This window comes from Budorcas taxicolor, chromosome 4, assembly GCF_023091745.1.
Source record: "Budorcas taxicolor isolate Tak-1 chromosome 4, Takin1.1, whole genome shotgun sequence".
NCBI classification, from domain to species: domain Eukaryota; kingdom Metazoa; phylum Chordata; class Mammalia; order Artiodactyla; family Bovidae; genus Budorcas; species Budorcas taxicolor.
Window position 1 is genome coordinate 46,629,519 of NC_068913.1, and position 15,353 is coordinate 46,644,871.

Here is a 15,353-nt window from a genome sequence, read left to right on the forward strand (position 1 = left end):
TGCCCCATCCTTTTGCCTGTGAGCTGGAATGTGGGTTCTTTGGGACCATGATGTGTAGGTCAAGTGTAGAGTGTGGCAGAAGTACCAGCTCGCAGAAACCTGGGTCTCTAGTCCTGGTGAAGCCACTGGGGCAGCTCTGGGCAGCTTCCTTCTGGATCTAACTTATATTAAGAGAAGGAAAAAAAACTTCCAAATCATTTTAGGTTTTCTGTAATTCACAGCTGAACCTGTTCTTGACTGATACATTGAATTTCAATGATCATTTACAAGATTCTTGATTACTTTTATTTTGCCTAATTTTTAGCTGGTATCTGGCTTGCCATGCACTGAGGGATTATCTATGTTTCTCATTTTATTCTGTCTCTTATTTGGGCCACAATCGTTCCTCCTCTCCCTTCTCTTCCCATATCTTCTTTCATCTTTCCTCCAACCTTCTCTTTCTCTCCTCTCATCCTTCTCTTGCATATTCTTCTCCTTCTACTACTTTATTAAGTGTTCTTTTCTTTTTTACAAACCTTTTGGCTTTTCTAATTGGTCACACTGTATTTTTGCCCTTCGAGAATATATTCTTAAAAATGACAGATACATTGTGTTTATTCAGGATTTTTCAGTAAGAAATGTAAAAATAGACTCTAGGCTTCTTAAGGATATTTACATTTTATTGTGTTTATTTTGGAGAAGGCAATGTGTTTATTTTCTAGCCTCCAAGTCCCTAAAATGGAGTGAACACTATGTGAACAAACAAACCAGTTTTTTGTTTCCATTTTCCCAAAATGTTGTTGAACTTAATTATATATTCATTAATTTATATGGTTTTTTGTAGTGGGTCTATTCATTACTGGCATTGTGATTGTGTATTTATTTATCTATTTGAAAATTTACAAACTAGTTGTTCTTGAAATAAAAAAACCCAAACCAGTTGTTTATCCAGCTCAGAAACCTTATCCTCAAGTTTGTCTCAGAGGCATCCTCTAGTGGTGGTGAGTGTGGTTCAGGTCTCCCTGTGGTCCCTGTGACAGATTCCTGGCAGGTCTTATCAAGCAATGTTGCTCAACATACTAGTTATTGGAGATAAAACAGAATACAAACCCAGGTTTACTGTACTGGTCATAGAAGATTTCCATTAGTAGGTTCCAGGTAATGCCTCCATTGACAGAGTATTCTAAAAGAACACCTTGGTTACGGTTGTTTGGTGTGATCAGGCATCCATACATGAAGTAAAACTGGATAAACTCAGCATTTGTGAGGTTTAGATCCACGGTGACCAATAGCCGACTGCAGCCCTAAGAAGCAGAGTGCAACGATACAGTGATAAGGAATAGTCATGACAGGTTCCAGGTGTTCTCTGGCTTCCATCCTTTCTTTTGTAATACAGCTCACACAGTACTGAAGTAATGATTTTCTTATCATTTCTCCTACTATACTAGCTTCTAGTATGGCCTCTAGCGCACAGTAGGTACACAGCAAACATATGCTGAATTTTGAAATTTTAGTATTAGAACTTACAAAGGGCAATGTATTCTAAGGAGATTCTCTTTTGTTTTTTCTAGGCAATAGGAGAGCTGGAATTAAAGTAACTATTCTATATTTTTCTTAAACTATTTCTAGTTATTTATAGGTATCTGTTAGATTTTTAAAAAGACATTGGCTATTAATAAAATAGCACATTGAGATGACTATTTTAATATGAAATTTTAAAATGAAGCCCGAAAATACAACTTAATTATAATTAGCAATACTAGTTGTAAGCTTTTTAAACTTTTACAGTTGATTTTAATATTTTCTATATTAACATAGATAAGTAGTTATTTCTTATTAATAGGTGAAACTATGAGGAAAACTAGGTATCAGAGTTCTATCTAAGTTAATACTTAAGAAGAAAGAGTATTGTGAACATTGCATTCTTAACCATTGTTGATGATTATAAAAATTCTGTATGCTGTATGTTCTGTTGCTACTCTTGGCCTAAAATACTAGTACACTTCATTGGCACAAATGCAAACTCTAAGGTAGGGCGTGGTAGGGAAACAAATAACTGACAGTGAATTTGCAATTTTAAAAAATTAAATTTACCTATGAAAGGTATTTAATCATACTACTGGAGAAATTCTACTTTTAAACAAGTCATCTTTGGCAGTAGGGCAGAATGATTATAAAATTTCTCAAAGCAATTTTCTAACATTGCTGCTATCATTCACAAAATAATCTGCTATAAACACAAATGTCTAGAAATTACTAACAGTTATTCTTGCTTGGGTAAGTTATATAAGGGGTTAATTATTGTTAATAAATTCAGGAAACACCAAAGCTCATTTTCCAGATTTTTGGCTCATTAAATCCCAAATCTGTTGCAAGCTCAGGAATTTTCAATTAGAACATCATCCAGATGGAAGACCCTCACACATTGTGCAAGCTCTCTGTCCCAGGGTGGAAATTCATTTAAATCCTTTTTTTTAAAAACGTGCACTTAAATATACCTATACTGACACCACCCTGCATAGTTAAATTGTCAAAACTGATTTTTGACAGGAAAATGTGGAAAGTGATTAGCATTTTCTGATTTGTAGAAAGTTGTGAGTTCACATCAGGTTTGTTCATTTAGAGTTTCTAACTCTGCATCTTCATTTGTTGATTAAACTTCAAAAGAGAGTCAGTTTTGGGAGGGGGAGGAACTCAGAGGATGCAGAAATGAATAAACAGCAACCAAACACTGACCCCACTGAAATGAAGAGCCATTCCTGAAGCCACAGCTCCACACACGGTACTTAATTTCCCTCCATTCACAGTCAGCCAGTTCTGGTTAGATGGGGCCCGATTGAAGTTGTCTTTGAGTTGAGTTGGAAGAGAGGTCTCAGGCTCATCACAGTACAGGCCACCCCACTGCTCGTCACAGCTGGAAGTGGAGAAAGAGAAAAGTCAGCATCAAACACAGGCCCTGCAAGTGTGCTCTCAAATCAGTGAGGCCAACTCCTTTTCCTAGTCCAAGACGATGACAGATTAGGTATCTTTACAGAATTTGCTGTAATTCAGCTGCTCTCCTTAACAGTGCTTTAGGTTAGAAATAAGCAGTGTATTAACTGCCTCTGCTGCTGCTGCTGCTGCTGCTGCTGCTGCTGCTAAGTCGCTTCAGTCATGTCCAACTCTGTACGACCCCATAGATGGCAGCCCACCAGGTTCCCCTGTCCCTGGTATTCTCCAGGCAAGAACACTGGAGTGGGTTGCCATTTCCTTCTCCAATGCATGAAAGTGAAAAGTGAAAGTGAAGCAGCTTCAGTCGTGTCCGACTCTGTGCAACCCCATAGACGGCAGCCCACCAGGCTCCTCCGTCCATGGGATTTTCCAGGCAAGAGTACTGGAGTGGGGTGCCACTGCCTTCTCTGTAACTGTCTCTAGGCTTTCCTAAATTAGTGACTTGGGCTTATAGGTGGAAAGAAAGAAGCAACCTGAAAGAATTTACTAAAGCCCAGTTCCTACATGACACAGCTCTGGATGGCTGATAAGCAATTGCAGATACCAAACTAACCTGGTTGGTCCTAATAATTTATGAAATCAGGCTTTTTAACAGAGACTTTGGGCCAATCAGGAATTCAAGAAGCCAGGTTCCAAATAGCAAAGGGCACTTTGGATAGCATCTGCCATCTCTGACCACAGGATTGAATTCTCTGTTCAATGTGGGAAGAAATATGAATATAGGACTGGGAAGCTCTGGGGTTGCAAGAGGTTGATATGGGCTAGAATCATTAATCAAAAGAAAGACTTCCCAGGTGTGCAGAGATTAATGGAGAAGGGAAATGTGAATTCTTTATCAGGATCTTCATTCATACTACCCCATCTAATAGTAGAGTCTTTGAAAATGAAGCACAGAGCCCCCTAGTACACAAAACACACACACACACACACACACACACACACTGTTTAGATCCTTCCAAAGACGCTAAGGCTCTATAAGAGACACAACACACACACACACACACAAACACACACACACACTCACACACACACACACACACAGAGTTTAGATCCTTCCAAAGATGCTAAGGCTCTATAAGAGTAAAATCCCAGGTCTCTCCATGAAATACATCTGGCAAATTGATCAGGTATTTGTATACTTTCTTATGCAAATAACATAGGAATACCATTCAAACCACAAGTAATGCACATCATTACATATACATTCAGACCTAAGTGAGAAAAATACTTTTGATGTATTATTTTCAGTTAGAATATGCTGAACTCTTGAACCTCCTTTAATATTTTTCTCAAGGCTCAGGTGTATCACAAAAACACAGAAGAAAATAAAACACAGTCAATTATAACTCAGCCTTCTCCTTAAAAGATAGCCATTGTTCAGTTCCTAATCTCTAACCAAGAATGAAGATTCTATAGCCATAAACTTCATAGTTAGCTCAGTGTCAGATTTCAGGAAAAATATATATAACTTAAGGCAGTTTGGGAGTGATTAAAAAACCAGTTTCAGAAAAATCTGGCTGGAATGAGTCAGGGACTTTCTACAGAAGAGAGAAAAAACCTACTTACACACAGTTTCCTTGGATGCACCTTCCATGGCCACTGCACATATCTATGCAGCCATCCCCGATATAGACATTATCTATTGCCCACGTCTGCTGCTTGTCAAAAGGAGCTGGCTGATGCCAACGGAAACGAGTGGCTTGGGACCTTTGAAGAGAAATAAAATTATAATGAAGGATGGGTTGGACAAAAGAACGTGTTCTGATATGTTTAAACAAGTGCATGGAGGAATGTAACACAAATGTATGTATACCCTCGCCTGTGTTCTGAAGAAAGTGTTGGTAATGGCAGTGTTCTTTGCCCAACTTTGATTAATAAAACCAAGCCAAATTGAACTGCAACAGCTTGAGAATACATTTTGGGCCAATGATATTTCTGAGCCTTGTAAAAACAGATTAGAACAGAAACCAAAACTAATGCTAAAACCAGTAGCCTCAGGGAGCCAGTAAGCCCTGAATTTTGGGTGGAAACCACTGTGAAGGGATACCAGGTCTGCTGCTAACTTATATTTGCATTTTAGGAAAAGATGTTTGTCCTTAAGCAGCCACAAGCCCTCTGCATTTGACTTGGGGAGAGGGTTTCAACTCCCCCATGCTACCAAAAGTCAGATGCTTTTGTGCAGGGGGCACACTGATAGGCCTCACATAACATTTTGGAGGAATTCGCACAATGAGAGCCTTAGGAAGACAGTGGGGCTGTAAGTCAGAAGGATCAATGAAACCCTAGATAACTAGACAGACAAAACAGAGGGTAGTAAGATCAGACTTAATTTATAATGATTTAAATGCAATATAAATAAAACCCAAACAGAGATTCTCCCACTACATAAGCAGAAATTTATTTGCTCACTTGCATAGCTTGGGAGGAGTGTCTTGTTTAGAAACACAAATAAACTTATGTGTTTAGAGACACTAGATGGCAGTAAAATCCAAACAATCCCTGAGGCTCAAGTGAGCTTGAACATTCAAAGAGCATGGGGGAAATAATTAGCCAAAGCAACTTTTGTTTCATGGATTCATATATTTTTGTCATTAAGCGATATGTTAACCATGTGATTGAAAGATATCTGTTTTAGGCAGGACCAAATACCAAAGAACAAGAATTTAAAATTTTCTAATTGAACTCATATATATTAAATTTGGGCTTTCCAGGTGGTGCTAGTGGTAAAGAACCTCCTGACAATATAGGAGACCCAAGAGACATGGGTTCAATCCCTGGGTAGGAAAGATTCCCATGGAGAAGGGCATGGCAACCCACTCCACTATTCTTGCCTGGAGAATTCACATGAACAGAGAAGCCTGCCAGGCTTCAGTCCATGGGGGTCACACAGAGTTGGACATGACTGAGCAACTTTGCACATATTAAGTTTAGAAAATAGAAAAGAAACAGAACTCAAATCTTCACTCTGAAAGTAAATCATTCAGTTTGATATTTCTTTACTGAGCATCTACGCACTCATTTCTTCACAACCTGTTTTGCCAGCTCCCATCTGTTCCTCTCAGCAGAGGAAAGTCGACCTAAAACCCTCCTGTCACTTCTTATTGCATTTAACTTCAACTGCAAGCTCCTCCTTGGTCCACGAGGCTCTGCCTGAGCTGAGCCCTCTCCTTTACCCCGCTAGCCTCGCTATTTAATTCTGGAGCCTTGCTCATCCTCTCAGCTCACAAGGCTCCGCAAACTCTTGCCTCCCTTCCGCCAGCATGTTTTTCTTTTGTCTCTGCCCGGTTAACCCTTGTATCCTTTAAGTCTTAGAGAAAACGTCAGGTCCTCATAGAGAAATATTCTTTCAGAGCCCTTTAAAAATTACATTTCTTCCATAGCAAAAAGTTTTTTTCCTTTCATAGTATTTATAACAATTGTGGTGATATAGTTATTTGCCATATAGTCAAAGGTCCATATAGTCAAAGCTATGGTTTTTCCAGTAGTCACGTATGGATGTGAGAGTTGGACCACAAAGAAGGCTGAGGGCCGAGGAATTTGATGCTTTGAAACTGTTGTGTTGGAGAAGACTCTTGAGAGTCCCCTGGACTGCTAGGAGATCAAACCAGTCAATTCTAAAGGAAATCAACCCTGGATATTCATGGAAGGACTGATGCTGAACTGAAGTTCCAATACTTTGGCCACCTGATGTGAACAGCCAACTCATTGGAAAAGACCCTGAAGCTGGGAAAGATAGAAGGTGGGAGGAGAAGGGTATGACAGAGGACTAGATAGTTGGATGGCATCACTGACTCAATAGACAAGAGTTCGAGCAAGCTCCGGGGGTTGGTGATGGACAGGAAGCCTGATGTGCTGCAGTCCATGGGGTCACAAAGAGTCGGACACGGCTAAATGACTGAACAGCAACATTCCATTGTGTGTGTGTGTATACCACATCTTGTTTATCCATTCATCTGTCAAGAGGCATTTAGTTTGCTTCTGTGTCTTGGTTATTGTAATAGTGCTACAATGGGGTATGTGTATCTTTCTGAGTTGGAGTTTTCATCTTTTCCAGATATAAGCCCAGAAGTAGGATAGCTGGATGATACAGTATCTCTATTTTTAGTTTTTTAAGGCATCTCCAAACTGTTTTCCATAGTGGCTGTACCAATTTAAATTCCTACTAAGAGTGTAGGAGGGCTCCCTTATCTCCACACCCTCTTCAGTATTCATTATTTGTAGACATGATGATGGACATTTTGACTAGCCCAACACCTTTTATCATAGCTCTTCTCACCTTTTATTAAAAGTGCCTACTTATGCATTATTTCCTCTGCTGTTTTCCTTATTTATCAGTTTATTGTTGGTGACTCCTATAGATAGGGCTTCATGCACACTTACTGAGAGAATGTTAAATTGGTAGCAATAAAGGTGGCCAGGAAAATCTGAATAGAAGAAGTCTTGAGAGTGGATGGGCAGGAGCTGGGGGTCAGTGGTGGAGAGGGCAGTGATTTGATGACTGCTAAAGTAAGGGAGATCTTCCTAAGAGTTAGGAGATGGCAGAGCTGCGTAGCATGTGGTGGTTTTCTGATCACTCACTGGCTGTGCTGATCACAGTCCAGGTAGCCACTTAACAGACTTACAGAAGATTTAAGAGCCAGGTGCACTGTTTGGGTTGATAGCTTTCATGGGGACTTCTGATCATGACACTTTCAATTTGTACGATTTTGCAGCATTCCACAGAAAAGGAAACAGTAGAATATTATGCATAGAATGTGTGAAAATCAGAGTTGGTCAATGAAAGTCAAGATAAATAAGGGCTCTAATCTATATTCCCTGGTGGCTCAGACGGTAAAGTGTCTTCCTACAATGCAGGAGACCGGGGTTCAATCCCTGGGTTGGGAAGATCTCTTGGAGAAGGAAATGGCAACCCACTCCAGTATTCTTGCCTGGACAATCCCATGGATGGAGGAGCCTGGTAGACTACAGTCCATGGGGTCGCAAAGAGTTGGACACGACTGAGCGACTTCACTTTCACTTTAATCTATACTCTGGTCCTAGTAAATTCTATGCTCATGGTGAATAACTTAATACATGTAAAAAGGGGGTTTATTAGATGATTCCTAGGGTCCCCATCTCAAATGTGATGATTTTATATTCTTGGAAATAACTGTATCTGCCCTGTAAAATGAGTACATACACTGTCCAATATAGTCTTACAAGAAAAGGCAACACTTTCACTAAGGGATGAATTGGAAGGTAAGTAGAAAATGAAAGTCTGAAAGTTGAACTTCCAGAACTTCTTATTGTCTTGTCACAGCTTTACTATGTAAAGGGGCCAAATCACTTATGTTTACATGCTGATACTTCCCTGTCTGTAAAACTAGGAAAATGCTACTTTCCACCTCACAATGGTGTTGTGAACATTAATTAGTTCATGTTTATCAAGACTTGAAAGTGTCTTGGTGAAGTCCCTTGGCAGGTGTCATCATTCATCCTGAAGCTTCTTATAATGATAGTCACCATCGGCTGCTGCGCCTGGAGTTGTGGGGAAAATGGCCCCAGAGCAGATTTCTCCTTTTTCCACATCCTTGAAAGGCCTCTCCTTGCATCTTTTCTGAATTTATATAATTTCCTCTCCATTTACATCACATAGTAAGTGCTCCATAAGTGTTGCATAATAATTAAACATCCATTGCTAAGCAGTTAAAATGTTATTGTCAATAGTATGGTTTCCATCATTGTTCTTCCAAGGAAACTTTTCCCACACTGTCTACACATCTTTTAATGAATTTTGACATTTACTTCAGGGTCTTTTATATCTGCTCTTTTCTTCAAAATGGCTATGTCTGCTTATGAAGTCCTGATGAGACTTCACCATCATCATGAAAAAAAGTTCTTTGATAGAAACAATACATAATTTTTAATAAGCTTTCTCACTCTTCCCTGATGTTTTCTTTACTCTCAGAGATACATAAAATATTTAAGACTAGAAAATATAGCCAATCCTCCAATTCTACTAATGATGATGTTAAAGCACAGTGCCCTAAGTCATACTGATTTACTCACAAAACCGAGACAAGGCAAGGATCTATCGGTTCATTATTACTCTCTATTCTCAATGAGCAAACCCTTCAAAACTCTATCTCAACCTGTACAAAATAATCTCATTCCTAAAATATAAGTTTTTTTTTTTTTTGTGGACAGCTTTGCCTGCCTATTGCTGCTATATATACACCTAAGTCTATCCTGATTTCTGCTATTCAATGTCAGAGTTGAAACCTTTCTCTGAGATTGAGTTAGAGGCTCTACAGTGTCTGTCTTATTTAAAAATGTGTCCCATATTTACCTTGCTAGTCAAGACCTTTTCTTTCTATTGGGCATAAAATTTCCTCTATGACTCTATTTCTCTGTGTTAGATAAAAGTGGAGAAAACTCCAAAGAAGATACATAAATGGCCGATAAATGCATGAAAAGATGTGAAACATTAGTCATCGAGTGCGCAGGAGCTTAAGTCATGTCCAGCTCTTTGCAACCCTATGGTAACTCTGTATTTGATATTTTGAGTTGAATAGTTATCCTATGATAACTGTGATAAAAACATGGAAGTAACAAGTGCTGGCAAGGATGTGAAGAAATGTGAACCCTCATATGCTTCTCCTAGACGCTGTGGGAAAACAGGTTATCAGTTTCTCAAAATGTTGAATACAGAGTTATCATATGATCTAGTAATTCCATTCATAGGCGTACACCTGGGAAGAAGCATGGGTCAGCTCAACTCAGCCTCAACTGAACCATCACAGCCCACAACCAACAGGTACAAGTAGGGTCTAGAAAGGAGGCGTGAACTTTGGTACCAGGTGTGTGAATGAATTGCCTGTGAAGGGCTCTAAAGGTGTGTGTCATGTCACAGGGTGCATAAAAACTCTGCTCTAGGGGAGACCCTGATGAAAAAGACACTGAACTATGGACAAAAGAAGGAAGTCAAGCACACTTTGGAGTGGAAAGAAGAGGATGACTCTTGGAAAGGCTGTCTTGTACGATTGTCTCATCTCACGGGTATGAGGACGGCCAGTCAAGGAGGGAGTATACTATACTATATTATACTATAAGCACGTGTGAGTGCAAAGTCACTTCAGTTGTGTCCGACTCTTTGTGCTCTTATGGACTGTAGCTCACCAGGCTTCTCTGTCCATGGGATTTCCCAAGCAAGAATACTAGAGTTGGTTGCCGTTTCCTCCTCCAGTGGATCTTCCCCACCCAGGGATTGAACCCGTGTCTCCTGCGGCTCCTACACTGGCAGGTGGATTCTTTATTACTGAGCCACCTAGGGATCCTGGACAATCCTTCAGATATGAGAAAGTTCCTACAACTTACAAAATAACTTCATGGAGAATGACATACATTTGTTAAAACAATTAAAACCCATATATAGCATACATACAGAGCATATAGCCATACAGCATACAGCCAAACCTTAGATTCTCAGATAGAACTTTGGCAGCAAATCTGACAAGTGATAAAGCTTAGAGGGAATTCAAAATTTTTGGAAGTAGCTTTGCTCTCTGTAGTAGTGGAATGGAAATAGATTTAATTTGTCTTAACCTAATGTCCAATGAAACCACAATCACAGAAAACTAACCAATCTAATCACATGGACCACAGCCTTCTCTAACTCAATGAAACTAAGCCATGCCATATAGGGCCACCCAAGATGGACGGGTCATGGTGGAGAGTTCTGACAAAACATGGTCCACTAGAGAAGGGAATGGCAAACCACTTCAGTATTTTTGCCTTGAGAACCCCTTGAACAGTATGAAAAGGTAAAAAGATAGGACACTGAAAGATGAACTCCTCAGGTCAGTAGGTGCCCGATATGCTACAGGAGATCAGTGGAGAAACAACTCCAGAAAGAATGAAGAGACAGAGCCAAAGCAAAAACAACACCCAGTTGTGGATGTGCCTGGTGATAGAAGCAAGGTCTGATGCTGTAAAGAGCAATACTGCATAAGAACCTGGAATGTTAGGTCCATGAATTAAGGCAAATTGGAAGTGGTCAAACAGGAGATGGCAAGAGTGAATGTCGACATTCTAGGAATCAGCAAACTAAAATGGCCTGGAATGGGTGAATTTAACTCAGATGACCATTATATCTACTACTGTGGGCAAGAATCCCTGAGATGAAATGGAGTAGCCGTCATAGTCAACAAAAGAGTCTGAAATGCAGTACTTGGATGCAATCTCAAAAATGACAGAATGATCTCTGTTCATTTTCAAGGCAAACCATTCAGTATCACAGTAATCCAAGTTTATGACCCAACCAGTAATGCTGAAGAAGCTGAAGTTGAACAGTTCTACAAAGACCTACACGACCTTTTAGAACTAATACCCCAAAAGGATGTCCTTTTCATTATAGGGGACTGGAATGTAAAAGTAGGAAGTCAAGAAACACCTGGAGTAACAGGCAAATTTGGCCTTGGAGTACAGGATGAAGCAGGGCAAAGGCTAATAGAGTTTTGCTAAGAGAACGCACTAGTCATAGCAAACACCCTCTTCCAACAACATAAGAGAAGACTGTATACATGGACATCACCAAATGGCCAACACTGAAATCAGACTGATTATATTCTTTGCAGCCAAAGATGGAGAAGATTTATACAATCAGCAAAAACAAGACCAGGAGCTGACTGTGGCTGAGATCATGAACTTCTCATTGCCAAATTCAGACTTAAATTGAAGAAAGTAGGGGAAATCACTAGACCATTCAGGTATGACCTAAATCAAATCCCTTATGATTATACAGTGGAAGTGAGAAATAGATTTAAGAGACTAGATCTGATAGACAGAATGCCTGATGAACTATGGATGGAGGTTCATGACATTGTATAGGAGACAGGGATCAACACCATCCCCAAGAAAAAGAAATGCAAAAAAGCACAATGGTTGTCTGAGGAGGCTTTACAAATAGCTGTGAAAAGAAGAGAAAGGAAAAGCTCAGGAGAAAAGGAAAGATATACCCATCTAAATGCAGAGTTCCAAAGAATAGCAAGGAGAGATAAGAAAGTATTCCTCAGTGATCAATGCAAAGAAATAGAGGAAAACAAAGAATGAGAAAGACTAGAGATCTTAAGAAAATTAGAGATACCAAGGGAACATTTCATGCAAAGATGGGTACAATAAAGGACAGAAATGGTATGGACCTAACAGAAGCAGAAGATATTAAAAAGAGGTAGCAAGAATACACAGAAGAACTGTACAAAAAAGATCTTCACAACCCAGATATTCACAATGGTGTGATCACTCACCTAGAGCCAGACATCCTAGAATGTGAAGTCAAGTGGGCCTTAGGAAGCATCACTATGAACAAAGATAGTGGAGGTGATGGAATTCCAGCTGAGCTATTTCAAATCCTGAAAGATGATGTTGTGAAAGTGCTGCACTCAATATGCCAGCAAATTTGGAAAACTCAGCAGTGGCCACAGGGCTGGAAAAGGTCTGTTTTCGTTCCAATCCCAAAGAAAGGCAATGCCAAAGAATGCTCAAACTACTGCACAATTGCACTCATCTTACATGCTAGTAAAGTAATGCTCTAAATTCTCCAAGCCAGGCTTCAGTAACATGTGAGCCATGAACTTCCAGATGTTCAAGCTGGTTTTAGAAAAGGCAGAGGAACCAGAGATCAAATTACCAACATCCGCTGGATCATGGAAAAAGCAAGAGAATTTCAGAAAAACATTTATTTCTGCTTTATTGACTATGCTAAAGCCTTGACTGTGTGGATCACAATAAACTATGGAAAATTCTGAAAGAGATGGGAATACCAGACCACCTGACCTGCCTCTTGAGAAATCTGTATGCAGGTCAGGATGCAACAGTTAGAACTGGACATGGAACAGCAGACTGGTTCCAAATAGGAAAAGGAGTACATCAAGGCTGTATATTGTCATCCTGCTTATTCAACTTTTATGTAGAGTACATCATGAGAAATGCTGGGCTGGATGAAGCACAAGCTGGAATCAAGATTGCTGGGAGAAATATCAATAACCTCAGATATGCAGGTAACACCACCCTTATGGCAGAAAGTGAAGAAGAACTAAAGAGCCTGTTGATGAAAGTGAAAGAGGAGAGTGAAAAAGTTGGCTTAAAGCTCAACGTTCAGAAAACTAAGATCATGGCATCTCGTCCCATCACTTCATGGCAAATAGATGGGAACAGTGACAGACTTTATTTTTTGGGTGCTCCAAAATCACTGCAGATGGTGACTGTAGCCATGAAATTAAAAGATGCTTACTTCTTGGAAGGAAAGTTATACAAACCTAGATAGCATATTCAAAAGCAGAGACATTACTTTGCCAACAAAGGTTTGTCTAGTCAAGGCTATGCTTTTTCCAGAAGTCATGTACGGATGTGAGAGTTGGACTATAAAGAAAGCTGAGCGCCAAAGAATTGATGCTTTTGAACTGTGGTGTTGGAGAAGACTCTTGAGAGTCCCTTGGACTGCAAGGAGATCCAACCCGTCCATCCTAAAGGAGATCAGTTCTTGGTGTTCATTGGAAGGACTGATGTTGAAGCTGAAATTCCAATACTCTTGGCCATCTGATGCGAAAAGCTGACTCATTTGAAAAGACCCTGATGTTGCGAAAGATTGAAGGCAGGAGGAGAAGGGGACAACAGAGGATGAGATGGTTGGATGGCAACACTGACTCAATGGACATGAATTTGGGTAAACTCTGGGAGTTGGTGATGAACAAGGAGGCCTGGCATGCTGCGGTTGATAGGGTCACAAAGAGTTGTACACGACTGAGCGACTGAACTGAATGCCCACATATATATTAATATATTCTGTACGTGAAAAATTAATAGTACCATGGTTTATACTAGGCAAAATTGTTTTATGTTTTGTAGCCCTGACACACTAGCATAAATATGTTAAAGTTACACCAGTGATATTCAAAGGATCAAAATGATGTATGAGAAGATAGATATGTAAGAGAAGTCTAAGACTTTCTCGACTTGATTGAAACATTTAAACAAGATGTTCAATAATATAAATACTTGCAAAAAGTCTTTCAAAAGATACTGGTAAGTTACAAATAAAGATGGAGAGAAATAGAGTATCAGAGAAAGTTCAAATAATCTATTTTAAAAAAATGAACTTGTAATTTCCTTGAATATTTCTTCATGATGAACCCAATAAACATCATGCTTAGTTATGTTTTTCTTAGAATAAGTTATTTTCTTTGCAGATACAGTAGATGGGAATGCTACTGAAAAATACGTCTCCTCTTTAAATTTGTTTACCTGCAAAAAGTATAGACTCCTCCAACCCCATTCCACCACTCTAATCCTTCCAGTCTTTTTGCCCCTTTTTGAGCTTATCACCATTCCTTTACTCTTCCGGCACACATTAAGAACATTCCATGCTGCGACTAAAACCACTTGGCTTCCAAAGTGTAATAGTTAATCTTTAAAGACAGTAGTATCAGTCAGGTCATTAGGGCCAGTAGAAGGGAATGGATCATCTTCCAACTGTGACTTAAAATAGCCAAGTCATACCTGAGCCTTCCTGTTGCAGCTCCCCTTCCCCGACTTTCTAGGTGGATTTAGGTTACCTGCCCTTCCATTGACTCACCCTGGTTCTCAGATGACATTTGAAGAACCTATGATGCCACTTGAGCTACCTGTTATTTTTAGGTCTGGGGTTACTAAAGAGGAGGAGGCAGATTCAGATTAGGGGATACAAAATTGATTTCAGCATCTTCCTACTTTTTCAGTCTTTCTCAAGAACTCCTGGCATCCTTGCTGCTTATCTCTTCTAGGACCATATCATAGGCAAGCAAGAAAGATGCAGTGCTAATACAGTTAGTACGATGGGTTAAGCCCATGGGCTCTGGCACCAGACCAGCTTTATTTATTTCCACTATCTCACTGAAACTATTCTTTTGAAGGTCACTGACTATGTCCTTATTGAAACACCCTAGTAAATTCATTGTGAAACTTGCTTCTTAACTCACTGTAGCATTTGTCACTGACGATCATCTCTTCCTGCTTGATATTCTAGTCTCACTTGGCTTTTGGCTACCACATACCTCATATTCTCCTCCTTCCCTGACCAAATCCTTCTGGTTCCTCTAATAGCTATTTCCACTCATTCTTCTATTAAATTTAGGGGTCTTTTCTTTTTAAATACTCTCCTCTGGAGAGCTGCTGCAGTTTTACAGCATTTCCTATGACCTCTGTGCTCATGTCTCCAAGGTTTATTATCTTCCCTTGGGCTCTAGTCTTCATAGATCTGTCAAAAGGATATTTCCATCACATTTAATTCAGCATCATTTGATTAAGTCTGCCACACTGCCCCTCTTGGAATCAGCTTTAGCTCACTCCTCTCTTTTTCTCACCATTTT

The 15,353-nt window shown here is 39.7% G+C and overlaps 1 protein-coding gene across 1 annotated transcript in view; it reads right to left on the bottom strand.

The window, feature by feature from the left end:
- Positions 1 to 15,353, bottom strand: part of RELN (reelin) — a 536,555-nt gene that overhangs the window by 35,399 nt on the left and 485,803 nt on the right. The window contains exons 47-49 of the mRNA XM_052638374.1: positions 4,537 to 4,677; positions 2,716 to 2,893; positions 1,090 to 1,283 (exon numbers count right to left, since the gene is read on the bottom strand). Coding sequence (XP_052494334.1) covers positions 1,090 to 1,283; positions 2,716 to 2,893; positions 4,537 to 4,677 — 513 coding nt within the window. The remainder of the gene's footprint in view (positions 1 to 1,089; positions 1,284 to 2,715; positions 2,894 to 4,536; positions 4,678 to 15,353) is intronic.